This window comes from Carettochelys insculpta, chromosome 21 (assembly GCF_033958435.1).
Source record: "Carettochelys insculpta isolate YL-2023 chromosome 21, ASM3395843v1, whole genome shotgun sequence".
Taxonomy (NCBI): Eukaryota; Metazoa; Chordata; order Testudines; family Carettochelyidae; genus Carettochelys; species Carettochelys insculpta.
The window spans coordinates 12,984,406-13,004,834 of NC_134157.1; the positions used below are offsets into that span (position 1 = coordinate 12,984,406).

The following is a 20,429-nucleotide window of genomic DNA, read 5'->3' on the forward strand; positions in this document are numbered from 1 at the left end:
GTGCCAGGCACAGCTGCAGACAGGGTCACAGGGTGGACTCAACAGCAAGCCGCTCCCTTAAAGGGCCCCTCCCAGACACAGTTGCACTAAACAACACAAGATACACAGAGCCGACAACTGGTTGCAGACCCTGTGCCTACAGCATGGATCCCCAGCTGCCGCAGCAGCAGCCAGAAGCCCTGGGCTAAGGGCTGCTGCCCATGGTGACCATAGAGCCCCGCAGGGGCTGGAGAGAGAGCATCTCTCAACCCCCCAGCTGATGGCCGCCATGGAGGACCCGGCAATTTCGACGTTGCGGGACGCGGATCGTCTACACGGTCCCTACTTCGACGTTGAACGTTGAAGTAGGGCGCTATTCCAATCCCCTCATGAGGTTAGCGACTTCGACGTCTTGCCGCCTAACGTCGAAGTTAACTTCGAAATAGCGCCCGACGCGTGTAGCCGCGACGGGCGCTATTTCGAAGTTAGTGCCGCTACTTCGAAGTAGCGTGCACGTGTAGACACAGCTTATGATGCCTTCCTTATTCTTTTCATGGTACTTCCTCTCACTTATCCTAGCTGCTAGTAATCCCCTCTCTGCTTCTGTAGCTTTATCTTTTGACTGATCAGACTGGAATTATGGAGATACACACACACACCCCTCCTAGAACTGGAAGGGACCTCTGGAGGTCATCGAGTCCAGTCTCCTGTCCTCTTGGCAGGACCAAGCACCATCCCTTTTTTTCTGTTTTAAACCTATTTGCCCCAGATTCGTAAATGGCCCCCTCAAGGGATTGAACCCACAACCCTGGGTTTAGCAGGCCAATGCTCAACCAGCTTTGAATAGCTGAAGAAACACTGGTGGGGGGCTGAGGTGGTTTCATGCAAAACAGACATTCAGGGTTCTTGCCCTGGGTATGTTCTTCACAGCTGCCAACAGCTGAATGGTACCGCCAGGGCAGTGCCTATGTGGTATCTGTATGACTTGCTCTTTGCTGGGTAGGATACAGTTCTCACCTGGGTGGGCTCAGGGTTTCTGTGCCTGCTCCTGGCTGCTGCCCTCAGGGGAGAGGCGAGCTGTGGTGTTGGGGGGACCCCGTCACTGCTTCCTGGTGACCCCCTCTGTCTGGGAACCCCTCCCCAGGCGGGACGAGCCTGGGCCAGTGTCTCCCACCAGGCTGCTCTCCAGGCCCTGCCACCCTGGTCATCCCTCTCCCGCCCCGTGGGGCTCAAAGCAGCTCGCGCTGAGGCGGGAGCTTCGCAGCTGTTCGCGGGGCTGGCACCCGCCCGGGCTCTCCTCGGCTCGCCCCGCGCTGGGGGAGCTGGGTGCCCCCGGCTCGGCGCTCCCCGCGGGCGGCAGCTGTCAGCGGGGGGGGGGACGCCCGCCCCGGGAGCCCCTCCCACACCGAGCAAGCCGGCTCCCTGGGGGCGGGCGGAGGGTCCCCTCGGCCCGGCCCCTTCCCATCCTGCCCGGGCTGTCGGCTGCGGCGCCGGCCCGCGGGCCTCTCCCCCTCCGGCAGCAGGTAACCGGCCCCGCGCTCCCGCCCGCTTCCCCGAGGAGGAGGCGGCGGTTTGGGCCTAGCTCGGGGCCGAAGCACCGGCCTCTCCTAGTCGGGGCGCCTCGCCTCGGTCCCGGCGGCCGGGGGACCTGTCGCGCTCCCCGGGCCGCTGTAGGGTGACTGGGGCAGTGGGCTGTCTGCTGCTCCCCGGAGCCTCCCCTGAACCGGGGACTTGGCCCCTTCCCCGCCCCGGGGTCGGGCTGTGGGGGAGGCGCTGCCCGGGGTCGGCTGTCAGCGGGGCCGGGCTGGGCCTTGTCTCGCGCGAGGGACTCGCTCTCGATTGGGGGGCGGGGGCCTTGGGGTGCCCGGGGCGGGGGACGGAGGCGGCTGCCCATTAGGATGTCTGCGGAGCTGAGGCACTTCCCTGTGTGTCACCCCCTGGGGCCAGGCCGGGAAGGGGCCGAGGGAGTTTCTCAGCTAGGTCTGGAGGTTCAGGAAGGGTTTTAATGCGGGTCTTGGGGGGTTGCGCCTGCACGTGCCCTCTTCCCATGGGGCTGGCGGCTGCACAGGGCCAGCAAGAAGGGAAGAGTCCAGGGGCCCCCGGAGAGCGTGCTGACAGATCAGGTATCTCCTCCCGCTCCCCTCCCCATAAAAGCATGCAGCCCATGTGGTTACTGACTGGCATGTGCCTGATGCAAGCCCCCCAGCTTCCTCCATCACCGAAAATTCCCAAGTTTGCAGCTGAGGGTACTGGGATGGTTTGAGAATTTCCACTATATTTAGGATTCTGCCAAAATGCTGATGTCCCCAAATACTGACTGCATTTTGCATTGCTTGTCTTTAAGGTCTTGGCACCCATCACCGTTGTCTTTGCTGTGAGCTGAGTGTCTTGGCAAGGTAAAGGGCATTTATCTTTAAATCATATTTTAACAACCAGGTTTATTTTCTATTTCTGGTCAGTAGGTGGGAGGGGGAACACAGAAGCAGAAAGCTCAGAGGCTCCACGGAAAGGGGGTGATGCAGCATCAGCTGTTGGAAAAATTATGACTAATGCCTGCTGTTCCTACTAGAAAGGGCAAGTCACTGCTTTGATTCAGCTGCACTGACATTCTGTTATTCCTCTGGTACTTAAAATATTGGTGTCACCAATGAAGCAGTTTGGCTTATTTAGCAGAATTTAAGGAACTTTACCTCTTCTCCTAAGCAACAGTGAACGCCTGATTCTAAGTATTCTTCCTTTCTTAATTAGTGCAGAATAATTTTGTTGGTTTCAGAACTGTGTTCTAGAATTAGTCTTTTCTGTTGTATCTTATCTGCTGAGTCATTCTTTCTGCTGGTAGTGGACAGGGTCCATATTTAACTTCTATTTTGATTGAAAGTGGTAACTTAATAACTACAATAACACTAGTTCCTTGCATGTTGAATAGTAACAAAGACATAGCTGTGCTAGTCTATATACTATCAAAACAATAACACTAGGGGAGGGAAATAGTTTTCTGGACCTATTGTGTTTGAAGAGTTGGATTTTTTTTTTTTTTTGGAGGATCCAAATGGCAAATACTTACAGATAGTTCTTTTGCAATCTTAAAACTTAAATATGTGGGCATATAATTTTTATTACCTCAGATAATTAATATATATTAAACATTTTGATTTGTTTGGGTGTATTCCAATAAATCAAGTAGTATCATCAGGGTTTCTACTGTGAACTGTGTTCTGAACATGGGCTTGGAACCAGAAACTTGTGAGTTCTGTCTGATTCCATCTCTGACACTGAGCCTGTCTTACATTGGGCAAGTCACTTAATTTTCTGACCCAATTTCTCCTTCTATAAAATGCAGATAATATTTAATAGGTCTGCCTAGAATGTTGTCTAAATTTAATTTCTGCAAAAATATTTGCAACTGACAAGCTTTAGTTTAGTTGCCCATAGCTCCTTTTAGCTAAAGGAGAAAAATATGTTATTGAGTAGGATAGGCCACTGGTTTTGGTAGCACGTGTCATCTTTGTAGGTCAGAGTTACTGTGGAACTGTTCTGACAGGTTCATGCAATATTTTGCAGTGTCTGTTGGGATGGCGCAAACTGGGGACTTGTTTTAAGGTTATTTTCTTTCATTTGAAAACAATGCATACATGTTGATAAATAAAAGGGTGGCTTTAAGAAATGTTTTTAATATTAAATTCCTGTTTTCTCAAGCAACAGCAGAGAGAGAACCTGTATGCATGAAGTAATTCAATTGGCCTAAGTCCTAGTATAGATTTGGCTAGGTCAACAGGAGAGCTTTTCTGTCAGTTGAGCTCCCACTTCTTTGAGAAGTGGATTTACAACAGCAGTGAAAAATAGGGATGTTTAATCCTGTTTTAATGGGTTAACCGGTTAAATGGGTGTATGTGGGGGGGCAGCCTCCGTGCTGCAAACATTGGTTGCTCCAGCCAGGCAGAAGCATGCCTGCCCATGGTGCTGGCATGGGTTGGGGGCACTTCAGCCTGGCCAGAGCAGCCCCTGTCTATGGTGGCCCTTGATGTGGTGCAGTTGGGGTTGCTCCAGTCAGGCCAGAGCAGTTGTGATCCGTGGCAGGGGGCCCCCTCCAGCCCACCTGGGCTGGAGTGGCCTTCGTAGCTGCCCCTCTCTCCTTGGGCCGCCATGGATGGGTCTACTTCAGCCTGGCTGGAACACATCTTTCCATGGTGGCCCTCCGGGGCTGGAGCAACTCCCAGCCTGCAGCAAGCAGGTGGCTGCTCCAGCCCTTACCAGTTACACTTTAACATCCCTAATGGAAAAACTCCCACCATTGCTGTAGTGTCTTTGCTATAGAGGCACAGTTGCAGCATTTTGAAGGGCCTGTCCACACTTGAAATGCAGGCCTATCAAGAAGGGTGGACAAAGGGGGCAGTTGCCCCAGGACCTGACGATTCTAAAGAGCCCAGGCTCCCAGCTGCTGCTGCCACTCCTGTAGCAGCACCAGCAGTTGATGGAGCCCTGGACCTTTTAAATTGCTGCTGACTGGTGTGCTCTAGGCAGCACCCATAGGCTGACTAGCCCCCAACTGCACCCTTTCTGGGGGGCACAGAGCCACCCCCTCATCTAGTCCAGGGCCCAGCAATTTGTCTGTCTACCCGTTGAAATGTTACAGTGATATCACTGTAGGACTTCGCTACCTCAGATGATGGGAGGGTTTTCCCATCAGCGCAGATAATCCACCTCCAAGAGGTGGTTGTTAGGTAGACAGAAGAATTCTTCTGTCGCATTAGCGTGGTCTACACTGCGGGTTAGCTCAGTGTAACTGCATTGCTCAGGCGGTGTGGATTTTGTAATAATGAAGACTAAACTTTCTACTGAAATCCAGACCTAGTGTAAATGTACCCTACAGTACAAGAAAATCAAGTTTTAACGGTGGTTGGTACACTCAATCATAACCTAGCTGTAGTCTAACAGATTCAGCCTTTGCTAGGTGAATAGGATTGATTCCCTTCCCAGTTGTACTGAAAAAATGAAGTACTGAGAACAAGTGGGTAAATCAACTCCACAGCCTCTCAAACACTTAACACACAGTAACAGAGAGGGAGCCGTGCTAGTCTATCTACTAACAAAACAAAAAAGCAGTCAAGTAGCACTTTAAAGACTAACAAAATAATTTGTTAGGTGAGCTTTCTTGGGACAGACCCACTTCTTCAGACCATAGCCATACCAGAACAGACTTAACACACAAGTTTAACTTGTCCTTTGGAAAACTGTAGAATCAGTGGAATTCAGTGGGACCACTTGTGTATGTAATTTTAAGAATATGTGTAAGTAATTGTGTGATCAGAGCAGCTATTTGTTAATTGTTTTAAAAATAGTTCCCGTTTAATCGAATGTACATCTGATAAAGATATTAGTGAGGTGCTGTTGTTTGTTGGACTGTTGATTAACCAAAGTTAACTTACAAGAATAACTAAAAAATTAATCTCAGATGGGTAACCATGCTAGCCTGTATCTATAAAAAGAGTCATCCCAGGCACCTTAAAGACTAACAGATTTATTCGGACATCAGCCTGTGTGGGTAAAACCAACTTCATCAGATGCAAGGGTTAGGCATCTGATGAAATGAGTTTTTTCCCATGAAAGCTTATGCCCAAATAAATCTGTTAGTTTTTTAAGGTGCCCACAGGATTCCTTGTTGTGTGGGGTGGTTTTTTGTTGTTTTTTTTTTTTTTTTAAAGATCACACTTTAAAACAATAGAATCCTAATTTATTAAATACTTTTGGATGTTTTTCTATGTTTTCAAATATATTGACATCAGTTATGACGCAGAATACAAAGTGTACAGTGATCCCTTTATATTTTTATTGCGCATATTTGCACTATAAAAAACCCAGCACTAATAGTGTGTTTCAGTTCACCTCATACAAGTACTATGGTGCAGTCTCTTTACAGTAAACTCTTTCATATCCAGCAGCCCTGGCATCGGGAGGTTGCTGGATATTCAAATATTCCAGATAGTAGACAGGGATATCTAGCACTGCATAACACTAAAGAAAAACAAGATTAGTTATTAAGAAACAAACAAAAATGTATGCAGAGCACTTTATTTACCAACAACAGTAGTATTGTAGACTGTAAATGTATACTGTATTTGCTGCATTTATTTGAATATACTTTCAGTATACTGTACTTAGGGAAAACATAACTAAAATTTACTTGTGGTCAAAATGCTGGTTGTTTGAGAATTCTGGATGATAGACTGTTGTATATGAAAGAGTCTACTGTATCATGAAAGTGTAACTTACGAATATATATACTGCTACATAACTTCTCCCAAAAACAAAACAGTAAGGCTTTAGGGCCCACATGTCCACTCAGTCCTACTTCATGTTCAACCAATCGTTAAGACAAACAAGTCTGTCTACATTTATGGGAGGCAATGCTGCTTGCATCTTATTTACAGTGTCACCTGAGATGAGAACAGACATTAGCCATGGCTGTTTTGTAGCCAGCATTGTAAGGTATTTAGGGGCCAGATATGCTAAACATTCATATGCCCCTGCAGGGTTCAGCCACCATTCCAGAGGACATAATTCCGTGCTGATAACGCTCATTAGAAAAATGCATTAATTAAATTTGTGATTAAATGGCTGCGGGACAGTTGTAGGCCTCCTGCTCTGTTTTACTCCATTACGCCATATGTTTTAGGTTATTGTGTTCTCAGACGATGACCCAGCAAATGTTCATTTTAAGAACACGTTTACTGAAGACTTGATGAAATGCAAAGGAGGTACGAATCTGAGAGTTCTAAAGACAGATACAGCATCCCACCTGTCATAATCATGAGGGTTAGCCAGCAGCCTGGGAGTAAAAGGGTTAACCTCCTTAGCCAGGTGGGGTTGGCCTATAGGAATGTAGGTAAGAATTAAATTTTGGCTCCTCCCTCTTCTGTTCTCTGTCTTTTTCTTCTTCTTTCCAGCCATGAGGGGGAGAGAGACAGAATATCTCCCTCCAAACACAAACCCTCCAATCTTCTGTAAGTAGGGTAAAGTTTAGATAGATAGATCCGTTAGGCTTTGTTGTTTTATGGTTTGGGATGTGGGATCTGATGTCTGTGCTCTTTTTAGAAATGTTCTTTTACTCTCCTTGTAACTAAGTTCTAGGCCCATGGTGAAGACTCTCCATGTGTTTTACTTTGTGACTCTTCCATCTAGTCATGAGGCTTGCAACACAAATATTGTTGTCATAATAAAAGTTCTCTTTTTCTTTTTATTAACCTGGTTTTGGTTAATGTTTGTGTCCTGGTTTTTACTTTTGGGGCTGAGATTTCCCAAGTAGTCTCTCCCTGGTTTCCTTATTATTACTTGGGTGGTGGCAGCTAATTTTATCCCCAAAATCTAAGGTTTTTAGGATTTTTGGGGGAAGTTTATACCAAAACATGGTAGATAAGGTTTTAAAGGTACTTTTGCTGGCCCCCACTTCTGCATTTATCTTGCTAAAGTGGGGAAGGAGCCATAACATGGTGGCAGCGGTGGGGCTTAAAAACATGAAGTGCCTTCCCAAATCTGAGAAAGATGAGGTGTGGAGCTTGCTTTCAGAAGACTTAAAAGATGTGGAAAATACAGAGCCTAAATCAGCGACCAAGAATATTTAACTTTCTGTTGACATCTGTGAACGTGTGTCAGCTCACACTACTCTGCATTGTTATAGAGCAAAACCTGTCCTCAGTGTGGACATATGTCTTCTGGAATGGTAGTTGAAGCATGAAGGATCATATGAATCTGTAGTGCATCTAGCACATAAATATCTTACAACACTGGTTACTGCAGTGCCATGCAAAGCCTGTTCTCACTTTCCGGTGACAGGTAAACAAGAAGTGGGGAGCATTATCTCCTGCAAATGTAACCGAAGTGTATTATCCTGAGTGGAATCCCACTTGTCATACTCTGCACAGTCTTCATAACTTACATATGTTAATGTTGCCGAGCAGCTATTTAACAGTAAACCCCTCAGAAATGCTGATGATTTCCTTTCTTCTGAAGGCTGGTTATTAACATAAGAAGTCTTCCTATACCAGTCCCCTCACCCTCTTTCATTCCTACGTTTGTAGTGATTAAGAACTGATAGCACTACCTTCAGCTAGCGATAGCTGTCAGCTTCTATACACAGCTATACTGAAGCACCTCAAAATTGAGCTACAGCTTTCTTTTCAATCTAAGCCTCTTGTGAAGAGCTCTACTAGAATTTCATGCTCTCTTGTGGAGCTTTGCTTATATTTGACAACAGGAAGTAAGATAAGATAATTAAGCTTGTTTTTACTTGTGGCCTGCTGAGCCAGGATGAGCAACTTGGTCTCCTGCAGTAAAAGTCTCTAGTTCATCAAACCAGCCTTGGATTAATTAAGAATGTAGTCATGACGTGGAGCTTACATGTCTTTCTCGTTACCTTATTTGGACTATTAATGAAACGACAGATGTAAATACATGTATGAAATGTGTTTTTGTTTTGTTTTGAAATTGGATAAGTATATATTCTCTAGCATCCACCGATGCTGTGGCATCCAGACCAGCTGGGACCCTGAGCTGTCAAAAGAGACAACTCTGTGGCTCATCACATTATCGTCTTTCTGAGAGGTATGGACTGAATAATTTTTCAGCAAATCCAAATCTTTGGTTAGACAGTGTGAACTGGCAGTTGTGGCCCTTAAAATGTGTATGTATATTTAGTTTTTTACACAGCTAGTACACTGAACAAGCAATAATAATCTTTGTTTGTATGCTCCCTGCTCCTTTCCATTGCATCACCTGCTTACCTCTGATATCATAATGCCACTACTCAACAATGGGCTCTTCAGCATTAGCACAACTGCTAGATTGAACTGTAGGGTTACCAGTTGTCAGGATTGGTGCTTTTGTGTGTTGCCTGTGATGCTTGGCGGTTTTAATTTAATGTCTGAGATTTAGTCATGTAGTACCCTCCTCCTGGTATTGGGACAGTTATATGCTCTGGAAACTTTTACCGATTACAGAGCAGCTGTATAATGTCAGTATTTGACCTTATCCTTCAATTTTAAAATGGTGGGGATTGTGAAAATCCAAATTTACAACTCAAAAGCATATCCATTTACTTTCCTGCTGGCTTTACTAGTGAGTCTGATATTGAACCAAACTGAGGCGTCATCGTGTGATTTCTGTACTTCTGTAGGTGAGCATTAGGTAAGAATGGGAGACCCAAGAGATGTCTGTCCTCACCTGGATTCCATAGGTGAGGTCAGCAAGGATGACCTGCTGCTCAAATCCAAGGTAAAGGAAGTGCTACTTGCAGCGTGGTTACTGTGTGTGTGTTTACGGTGGGGTCTGCTCTGTGATGCAAAGATTGTCCATATTCCCAAGTGGGATGTAGAAACTGAATTTGAAATACTGATGTCTTTTTGAGGGTGCCTAATACAATGAGGCTTTGTCAGCCATTTGTATTTCCGAAATACAGTTAAATCATATGAAGAGTGCTGTCTTGATGAGAGAGCCTAAGGGAAAGCACAGAACTCTAGCATTTACTCTTGTTCTGTCTACCTTTCTCATTAACAATTTAAGTCTTCAATCCTGAAATGGTTTCATTTGGCAGCTAATACATTTCCAAAGCTCATGGGGTTACTTCAGCAAAGGGGTATATGAAAGGAAGCATCTGCATGCTTGGCATTTTTGAGTGAGTAGAGGTGGCTGATGGAATTAGATTAAAACACCCTGGGGATAGTGTGCAACACTACCCTGGGGATAGTGTGCAACACTGGTGCATTTCTAAAGGACTGTTTATCCTGCTCGAAGATGTCTCTTATTCCCGGTATTCTAAAGTACAGTACAGATTTAGTTTAGGTGGAATTCATAGTAATGGGGAAAAATAAATTGTGCAGCCAAGCAAGTTTTTAATCTCTGTCCCCAAAAGTCAACTCAGCCAATAAGGCAACTCCTGCTCCCCTCTAAATCAATGGCCAGGCTACTAAAGTATGACTTTTTCTTTGTCTGACTGCAGGGAACCTGCCAATCATGCAGAGCTGCGGGACCAAACCTCTGGGCTTGCCTGCAGGTAAAAAGGATCTGCTATTTGTGGGTGCTGTGTGGTTGGGCTTCACATTTTTATTGTTTCTTAGGACAAAGCTGTACTTACTGTTTCAGGCTGACTTATCACCTTCAGATATGAAATTGGGTCTGAGATCATAGTAAACAAAGAAAGAAGAAAGAAGCAAGAAGCCCAGAAAAAGTGTCCATCAGCTTTCAATTATTCACAGAAAAAACAGAAGCGAATGATCAAACGTTAATACTGCGTGCTTCATGTCTGGGCCTATTCTTTTGATGCTTCACAAATGCCTTCCTCCTGGAGCCCCACTGGGAATGAACACTGAACAATGATACTACTTCCCATTTTTAAGTACCTGGTGATTGAATGGAACCTTCAGCATTAAAATGTGTGGAGAGATTTAAAATGTATGGAGCCAGGGACAATTAGTGATGTTGTTGAAAGGAGAGGAACAATACAGAGCTGACTTATGTAAGGTCAGAGCTGAAATGGATCTGGGATGCCGCCTAGTTTGGAACCTAGGCCCAATTCTGCTCTTGAGTAAGCAGATGAGTCACCATCGACATTAAGACAAACCAAACTTAAAACATTCTATACAGTGGTGTCAGTGACTGTGGTGGAACTTCACCTGCTTACACTGGCTTTGATCTTAGTCCATTTCTTAAAATGGTCCATGCTAAGAGCTGCAGAGTAGTGTTTCTCAGTGGGATTTCAGAGGGCAGATATCACCAGGGAAATAGGGCAGGGAAGTGCATGGCATTGGAAGTGTTATTACCACCTAAAGCGAGGAAAATCTTAATTTCCCCACTCTCTCCCCACACTTACTGTTCGAGGTCAAGCACCCTCTGTCAAACCTCTCAAAACAAACATGCAAATATCATATAGGATTTTCTTTGCTGTCATGGATACATTTACTATAAAAGCAAGATTAAAAATGTAAGGAAGTCATGAAAATGTTTGAGTTGAAAGAAAGGTTTGTTTACCTGAGAAGCTTGAGACGCACTGCTCCAGAGAAAGTCATAGATTCCCACAGTGCACCTGACTGTGCACTGATACAGCACACCTTTTTGCACCTGCCAAACCAATTGTCAGTCACATGTACAATCAAAAATTATACCTTGGTAATATGCACACAGCACTTTTCAAACAGAGGGGAAGTCACATATCCTAAGGAGTTTACAGTCTTTGTCAATTTCATTTTGCTGTTCTTTCTTGTGAAGTTTTATGTGCAGGAGCTTCGGAAACACCAGTAGTTGTACTCTGGTAGTGCAGGGGCTGCTCTACAGGGAGCAGAAAGAAATTTTTTCCACTGGTGAACCCCCAACTGGCAGGCAAGGATTGCTCTGTCTTGGCTGTGAATATCAAGTTGCATGATGATACTTACGATCAATATGCATCTTGATAGTTCCCAGGCCCTGTTATGCTGAGCACTGTGTAATCAGACCTAAAAAACAGTCCCTGTGTCAAAGAGCTCTTAGTAGGCACAGTGGAACAAAGCTGAAAAAGATTGTTCAGGAATGTGCAGCATCCCCAGAAATATGAGGCTTCTAGATCTTATACCTGTAACTACAGGGGCACATTATTCCTTTTAGATAAATTTCAAGTCCTTTCCAAAACATAGCTGTAATAAAAGAAAGAAAATGATGTTTGAACAAGGGGATTAATAGGGACAGATGAAGCGGTGAAAAGTAGGGATGTTAAAACTGCTAACTGGTTAAATGAGAGTGCTTAACTGGTTAACTGTTTTACCTTAGGTCTTGCTGCCCAGCCTGCCAGTCAGTCTCTCCCAGATAGGGCGGCTCCAGCCCAGTGTGGCTGGCTGGCTGGCAGCAGAGTTCACTGGCCAGGGTCGGTTAGCTGGTAAGCATGCAGGTAATTCTCATGCTGACAGGTTAACTGTTTAACATCCATAATGGAAAGAGAAGAGATGACTAGGAATGTAAAATCCCATTTAATTAGCTAACTGGTTAAATGTTAGGTTTAACTGATTAAACGGGGAAGGGGGTGGCTCTCCAGTTGACCTGACCCCCTCATGCCCTACCACTGTGGATGGGGACTGCACTCAGGGCCACTGCAAACAGGAGTTGTTCCAGCTGGGTTGGAGCACCTCTGCCTGCAGCATTCCTGGGCTGGGGAGCTGGGACCAGGGCTGCTCTATTTAGGATGAGGCTTATTGTTTAATCCGCTAAATGTTAATATCCCTAGAGATGACGATATGGACATGAACCAACTGACTGCCTTTCCTGTTACTGTCTGGATTTCATTAGACAAGCAATTTGTTTTTACAACCAGTTCTTGCATGATCACTGTGTAGATCCCTGGGTGCTCATATCAAGCGAGTGTTATCAGAACTAGCTTTGAGCAGGCATGGGCATAGGTTTTTTTTACATAGTGCCATGTCTTTTGCAATGCTGTGACTCACGTTACAAAGCACTTTTGTGGAGGAGCAGCACAGATGTACCTGGACCCATATGGGATCACATAAACCCATAACAAAATGAAAATGGGCTATCTTGCCACATCCAGGCTGCTCTGTCACTGTCTCCTCTCTCTCTCTAGGTTTCTTGTCCTTATGTTGGATGTGGGGAATCCTTTGCGGATCATAGCACTCTTCACGCACAGGTGAGCTATTCTGTGTAACTCTCTGATTCTCATTAGGACTGGTAGGGTTAGATTTCTGAATGACTAAACTCTGATCCACAAAGCGTTACTGATAATAAAGCTTACTGATAATAGCCATTCTCCACCACCTTTTGTGCCCAGACACCATTTATACAATGTCTATGGTGTGTAGGTTCCAGATGCTCTAAGGATCATGACTTATAGTTTACGCTTCTCCCTGTTTTGTTTTTTAGATCAAAAAGCACAACCTGACGGTGAACCTGACGACATTCCGGGTGTGGTGTTACGCCTGTGAAAAGGAGGTATTCTTGGACCAGAGGCTCGCAGCACATGCTCCATCCCAGCCAGCCAAGTTCAGTGAACAGGTGGGTCTTTCACCCCATAAGTCAGGAGAATACAGCTGAGTGGAATGCAATGCTCAGCAGGGTTTTATGTGACTATTAGTTTAGAACTCCCTATTATTGCACAAGCAAGGTTGAAACAAGGGCTCTCAAATCTGAAGGAAGTTGCTAAATAAACGTAAGATTATCTTTATGAAAAGCAACTTTCATCCAGAGGGATTTCTCAAGCACTTTAAAAACTGTGTGCATGTTTACATAATCACTCTGTCTTTGGCCACTTCTGAAGGGTGGCCATGTCTGGAGTGAACTGCAGCAGTGTTAACTGCCAGACTAGAAATGCACCCGCACCAGACGCTATTGCCTGTCCCTTGGGCCTCTCGTGGCACATCCTGAAATCTCGAATGGTACTCCATGGACAGCCTTGTTGTGCTACTGCGGTAATGCCATCAGGGAAGGCAAAGTGGTTATTGCCCTTGTTACTGGTGGACCTACTTAATGGCTGAGTAAATGGACACATCATATATCTCTCTGCAGATGAAAACTGCCATTAATGCTTATTTCTCTGCCTTTAATCTAGGATTCTCCTTTGCCTGCTCACCCTCTGAAGGCGGTTCCAATTGCAGTGGCTGATGACGGGGAATCAGAATCGGAGGAGGATGATCTGAAACCAAGAGGTAATGCCACGCTCAATTATGAAGCTGGTTACAACTGCAGCTCTGGACTCTAAGCCTTACGTTCAGAGGTTTCTGGAGAGCCTTTATGATTTCAGGGGGACTAGGATGCTGAACTCGTGCAAGGGACGTGCTAGATTCCCTTCCATCTTGTGTGGAATATAAAATTCGGTGGCTCTGAAAAGGAAGAGGTGCTGAAAAGTTCATTTTTGTCTCATGTCTCTTGCACTTTCTCTAGGCCTTACTGGAATGAAAAACCTTGGGAACTCCTGCTACATGAATGCAGCGCTTCAGGCCCTCTCTAATTGGTGGGTAATAAAATCATTCTGTCCAGCTACTCCCTTGAAACACCCAGTAAAATAAAGTGGAAATTCAAGTTGGAGACCTTTTTCAGGAATTGTATGCGTAGAAATCAGTCAGCCTCGGTGCAGAATAGGAAAGGAGAAGAGGGAAAAACAGATTAATGGTATTTATGGTACAAAAAACTGTAGAACATGAAACAGGGCAAATCAGTGGGACGCATCTCTGGATTAGTGGTGGAACTTCCAGCCTTTGCTTTCCATTGTGATCTTTAAAATATATAAATATAAATGATTTAGTAGGTGGAGGTACAGAGTTTTTCCTCCCAAATTCTTTTTAATGTTGTCCAAAATGAGGTAGCCTTGAAAACCTCAATGCAAAATAATTTCCCCCATCCTGTCTTGGCAACGAACTGCAGCATCTCTCATGGATCCCTATCATTCTGTTCAAAGGGAATGACTTGTTAAGAATCAGAAGGCTGAATGTACAATATCACCTCTTTTCCCTTTTTCTAAATATTACATTTAAAATGCAACCTTAGAACATTTCCTTTCTGTTTTGGTGTGATTTTAAGTGTACGTGCAGAAGAAATTCCCCTCCATGTAACTCTATCTTTCCTTCTTTAGCCCACCTCTCACACAGTTTTTTCTGGAGTGTGGTGGACTGGTACGTACAGACAAGAAGCCAGCATTGTGCAAAAGTTACCAGAAACTAGTCTCTGAGGTTTGGCACAAGAAGCGGTGAGTAATCCCTTCCCAGTCCAACCAGGGCGGCGCACAGTGGTTCATACCTCAGTTACAGACACAGTAAAAATGAGAGAGGGGTGACCTGTTCCCTGAATACAGGCTTTAGGGACAGCCCTAGAGGACGTGGTGTGCGTCACTTTGAGTGCATGGTATAGTAAACCCCTTATACCACCCTGCGATGAGTGATCAGAAGAACCAGGTCTAGAAACCTCTGACAATTCACTCCATTGAAATCAGACCAGTGAATCAAAGCATGAATGATGACGTTAAGTGCTTTAAACAAAGAAAGCTTAAAAAAGGCTTCTCTAATTGTCCTTCAGGTAGTGAGAAGAGGATGTGAGTATATTTGGCTGCTGCAGTATGAGTGCAGCACTTAGTGGTGCTGGTCTTGATTTGCAGGAAAAAAAAAAGCAACAGGCATCTCAGAGCGATATTTACAAATCAGTCTAGAAGGTGTTTTTGATTATCTGTTAGTGGTTTGCTCTTGACTCAGTATGAAAACTATCAGAGAGGTAGCCGTGTTAGTCTGTACCTTCAAGAACAACAAGAAGTCCTGTGGCACCTTATAGACTAACAGATATTTTGGAGTGTAAGCTTTCATGGGCAAAGACCCGTTGCATCTGACGAAGCAGGTCTTTGCCCATGAAAGCTTATGCTCCAAAATATCTGTTAGTCTATAAGGTGCCACAGGACTTCTGTTGTTCCGTATGAAAACTAGTAACCCTGGGCAAGATCCTCAGATGATATAAACTGGTGCAGCATTGCTGAAATAATTTGGTTTGTAGACCTGAATAATATGGCTCCCTACGGGAAAATGTAAGTAGTTACCAAAGTCAAATCCAGTATCTAAATGGTGCCTTCTATTTAGTGTTAATTGTTATCATAGTAGAAGACAGACAAGGTGGATGAGGTAATATTTTTTTTGGATCGACTTTTTGGTGGAAGAGACGAGTGTTTGAGTGTCACAGAGCTCTTCTTCGGGGCTGAAAAAGACAGCTAGTGCACCAGCTACTCTAGCAACGGAAATTGGTCCAGTAAAATACTTTTCCTCATCCACCTTGTCTCTCTCTGAAATCCTGGGATCAACACAGCTTTACCAACACGGCAGGCAGCACACTATGAGCAAGCTGAGGATTTTGAATGGACTAAGACTATTTAGAATAAGCTGTAGAGTGGTGGCAGTAATTTTTAGCAGTGTTTTATGTAATTTTAATGTAATTTATCTCTTGTGGGTTCTCATTATTGATGCAGGCACCTACATTTGAGGTGGGCACCACTCTTGGTCTTTGAAATCACAATAAATAAGTAGACCAGAACAGTCTGGCCACTGTAATGATGGAAGGCTCCATTACTTGACATTTTTAAAAGTGACAAAGCATTAGCGAATGTACAGTAGAGAAGAGTCTGTCACTAGTAGGGAGAATTGATTAAAATACAAGATAGAAATCTACACCACCTCAAATCTTCTGAATTCTAGTTAACGAAGAAAGTCAGATGTTTTGTAGCTACGTAGATAACTGATCTTTTCCCCGTTTCCTTTAAAATGATTACTACTCTGTTTTGTGCTTGCTACACGAGTCAGCTGTAGACATGATGTGAACTAATGTTTTTGTTCTCAAACAGCCCAAGCTATGTGGTTCCAAGCAGCTTGTCTCATGGAATTAAACTGGTCAACCCCATGTTCCGGGGATATGCACAGCAGGTGGGCCATTCAACAAAAAGATATGCCTAGGTTGTTCCACATCATGTGATCCTTACTGTTGTAGTGGAGCCTGCTTAATGAAGTACCTCATGTAAGAATAAAGGGACCGTATTAACTGGCTGGGTTCTGAGATTGTCCCATTTGTTTGTATCCATACTAGCAAGTTGCTAGATCTCCTGGGTCCCAGACAAACACTCTGTTTTCTTTCTAGATCTGCCATGAGCCTGCTAGGAGACTTTGGGCAAGGCTTGGCAGGTCTCTGTGCCTCACTTTCCCTGTCTTGTAAAATAGGAATAATGATACTGATCTGCTTTTCCCAGCATATTGAGATGTGATGGAAATATGCCATCTAAGAACCAGGGGATATTATTACATTAGAGATGAGTCTGGTTACACCCGCACTAAGGGTTACAAATACCAACCTTTCCTACACACATCCTTCTGGGCACCCAATTTAAATGAATCCTATTAAAAATATGCCTTTTTCAGGGAAGGGAGTACTTCACTATACACAACAACTTTAAAATGAAATTTAACCCTCATTAGCATCCTTCTCTCCATGTGCTTTCTAATCAACTACACAGATACCAGTGTACTTAAGCCATGATACGGGCTGGAAATGAAAACATGATGATAAAAAGATCAGTAGCTGAAATAAAGACCAGAGCTGCTATATTTGTCCTTGATGCAAAGTACATTGGATTGGAATTCCAGCAATAAAGTTTTAAAACTGAAGAGCTGGGGCTTCATTGTGTTTTACGCCAACTGTTTTATAATGTGTCACAAATCTTCAAAATGTAACTACCAAAAGCTCTCAGGGCACTAAGTGGTTCTCACTGGCTGATTTGTCTCTGATTTCTAGTGCTAATTCCTGGCAACAAAGGACTTTAATATCATGCTTGCGGTGAGAGATCGGGTTATCCTGTGAAGATGTTAATGGATCACGAAGATTGTTTTTATAGCACAGACTGTACTGTTTTTTGCAGCCCACTGTATTGTTTGTTTTTTCTCCTGGTTTTCCATGTTCTTTCAGTGGTGGCATCTCACTAAACAAGGCAGGTTCTTAAGTTCTGAGTCAGTGGCCCAGTTTGACCATCTTGAGTCTTTCCTCAGCTCCTGTGAGAAAGCAGAAACTGAAATAGTTAGCTGCAAATTGGGACTCTAATACCCAGGAGTTAGAGCAGTCAGTTAAGTGGGTGGGATGCCTTTGTCCAGCTGCTGAATGCCATCAAATCCACCTGGTATACCCTGAGGAACTAACTTTTGTGGACATCTGATGAATTAAATGGAAACTGGAGTAGAGTATTGTATCCAGATGAGCAGCAGATAATGTTGACTTTCCCCTGGTTTTCAGGACACTCAGGAGTTCCTGCGATGCCTGATGGACCAGCTTCACGAAGAACTAAAGGAACCTGTTGTTGCTGAGGCAAGAGATTCTGACTCCAGTGACACGGATGACAAGCGGGAAGGGGACCGTAGCCCCTCAGAGGATGAGTTCCTCTCTTGTGATTCGAGCAGTGACAGAGGTGATGCGGATGGGCAAGGCAGGACAGGGGGTGTGAGTGGCCCCCTAGCAGAGGCTGAATTGCTGATCCAGGATGAGGCTGGGAGAGGGATCTCTGAGAAAGAGAGGATGAAAGACAGGAAGTTCTCCTACAGCCATCGGAGGAGCAACTCGGAACAAGTCGATGAGGATGCAGATGTTGATACCACGATGCCAACTGATGGCAGAGCTTCTCCTGAAACCCTACCTCCTCCCTGCCCTGCCAGCCCATGTAGGACACTAGGTACTAACATGGTGTGACATGAAAACTATATACGGAACCAGAGCCATGCTCATATGTTGAGGCATGCTAATCGGGGGTTGTCAGACAGTTGTGCAAACATCGCATTCCTGGCTTCAGAATCTTTGTTTCTAAGATAGGGTATTTGCGTCCTCCAGCTTGCCTCATTTCTACCCTGGCAGTGCTGGATAAATCAGCAGAGAAGTACTTCAGTGGGCCCAGCTACTGAGGGGAGGAACATAGTTTACATGCTAGATAGGCTAATTTGAGCTGTCTCTGCCAAATGCAGTAATTTAAAAAAAGAAAAATACTTCCTGTTGAGGGAAAAGTGTGATTTATTTCCTAGGATTAGCACTTCTAACATTCATGCCAGAGCAGCAGTTTAAAGAAGTCAAGTGCTATATATGCTAACGATCAATATCACTAACACAAGATATACCAAAAGAAACCAGAAGGTGCGGTAACCTGTAACAGAGAAACCAGAGCCCAAGCTGAAGATGCTTTGGGACCTGTGCACCCTTTTAGAAGTCATGTGAGGGAAAAATACGAGCCTTACATATTACTTCCATGTTATCTTACACGCCTGCCTGTGGAACAGCTGGTTCCACGAGGGGTAAAGGAGAGGGAGGTAGTAAGAGGTAAGTGGAAGAGTGGACTCACAGCTGGTGCACACTTCATGGCTAGGTTTGTGGACCGCCAGCTCTGTCTCTAGCAGGCCCTATCAACTGTCGCTCCCATTGCTTGGTGGTCTCCCTTCTTGTCACTCCGCCTTCTGGCCTGGTTACATTTGGTCCAGCCCCTTTTGAGATAACAAAATCCAACAAACAGTCCAATGTCCCTGCCTGCCTGAGGACCCAGTTCTTCTCCCAGGGTTCTGTTGTTTTTTGTCCCATTCTGAGGGGCTTTGTATCTCCCTTACCCAGTGGCTGGGAGGGGAGCTCAGGCCCTCGCCTGATGCTGGATTGCACCCAGATATTCTATACCTAGCAGCCAGAGTCTGCTCCATTGGACTTTTTGCTGCTGTTGCCTCCCTGGACTTCCTCTTCCCACAGTCTCTTTAGGGTCACCTGTCAGGCTGGCTCTTGCAGGGTCTTCCGCTTCCTTTCCCTCTCTTCCAACCGGGAATTCCCCAGCAAACTCCCAAACCAATGGTATCAAATGTAAATCCATTTCTGCCCTCCCTGGGTTTGTCCTTTTGATCCCTTTCTGCTTCTTACCTGAGCACCTCCCAGGGCTCTCTGCATGGACATCCAAATCTTGTCCTGTTATCGTAGCTCCAAAGCCTGTGCCTGTGGTGTGGTGTGTAACTACTGGCCACCTGCTAGACTTCTCTGCTCAGGAGAGGATCCCAGGGCCAATCTCTTCTTTTCCCTCCTAGTCTCTCTGGTCCCAGAGAACTGCAGAATTTCTCCCTGCCATCCACTTCTGCTGCAGACTTGGTGTATATACCCAGTTCCTCTCACAGCTGGACCGCCTCTTTAATTGGGCATATCCCCCTCTCTAGGTGCAACTTCCTGGATTGATTGACTTCTCAGGTTCAGATGAACCCTTTCATTGCCTGCGTGGGTACACAACCCATCACTGGGAAACAGAGCAGTTTGTTAGTGCTGGGCAATGAACATTTTAAAAATATTTTTAAGCTGTGGCATAGGAGCCTGGAGAAGCGCCATGCGGTTCTGCAGAACAGCTGGTATGTAGAGGCTATGCCCCAGATGTGACTTCTCCATGTTTTGAGGTGATTGTGACCCAGCCTGCAGCCGTGTGGGCCCCAGAGACAGGAATGTCAGCAGATGTGGGACCACTTGTCAGTATCCATTTGGGCAGAATGAACTTCTTGATGAGGAGCTAAGCTAGAGGTGACTGGCGTCCTTTTGGTCTGTCTGACCAAGTTCCCCATCACGCTTGTGGTATCTGACTGAACTCCTCAGGCATTGGGTCTGTGGTGAGTCTGGTTTGGGAGCTAACCTCCCTGAAAAGGACTTTGCTGAGTGAAGATTCAGAGGCTGGTATTCTGCCAGGCTGACATGCCCAGTTTGGCTAGCACGTCTGGTGTTTCACTGATGGTCTCTCTCTCTACACAGAGCCTGACAATGATGCCTATGTGCGCTGTTCCTCGCGCCCCTGCAGCCCGGTTCACCAGGAGATGCACTCCAAACTCTCCAGCAGCCCCCCTCGCTCCAGTCCTGCACGTCTGGGACCCTCGTATGTGCTGAAAAAAGGTAGTGTAAACGGGAAGCTACAGCACCCA

The 20,429-nt window shown here is 45.3% G+C and overlaps 1 protein-coding gene across 6 annotated transcripts in view; it reads left to right on the forward strand.

Annotated features, from left to right (window-relative positions):
- Window positions 1-1,279: 1,279 nt before the first annotated feature.
- Window positions 1,280-20,429, forward strand: part of USP20 (ubiquitin specific peptidase 20) — a 34,743-nt gene continuing 15,593 nt past the window's right edge. The window contains exons 1-13 of one of the 6 annotated variants that reach the window (XM_075015864.1): window positions 1,281-1,502; window positions 2,324-2,375; window positions 8,470-8,577; window positions 9,149-9,246; window positions 9,971-10,024; window positions 12,575-12,637; window positions 12,871-13,002; window positions 13,556-13,652; window positions 13,888-13,957; window positions 14,576-14,689; window positions 16,319-16,397; window positions 17,752-18,184; window positions 20,263-20,400. In XM_075015864.1, coding sequence (XP_074871965.1) covers window positions 9,166-9,246; window positions 9,971-10,024; window positions 12,575-12,637; window positions 12,871-13,002; window positions 13,556-13,652; window positions 13,888-13,957; window positions 14,576-14,689; window positions 16,319-16,397; window positions 17,752-18,184; window positions 20,263-20,400 — 1,261 coding nt within the window. In that variant the 5' untranslated portion in view covers window positions 1,281-1,502; window positions 2,324-2,375; window positions 8,470-8,577; window positions 9,149-9,165. Of the gene's footprint in view, window positions 1,503-1,978; window positions 2,103-2,323; window positions 2,376-2,396; window positions 2,706-8,469; window positions 8,578-9,148; window positions 9,247-9,970; window positions 10,025-12,574; window positions 12,638-12,870; window positions 13,003-13,555; window positions 13,653-13,887; window positions 13,958-14,575; window positions 14,690-16,318; window positions 16,398-17,751; window positions 18,185-20,262; window positions 20,401-20,429 lie in introns of those variants that run through there. The other 5 variants (XM_075015866.1, XM_075015865.1, XM_075015868.1 and 2 more) reach the window with 5 other exon arrangements.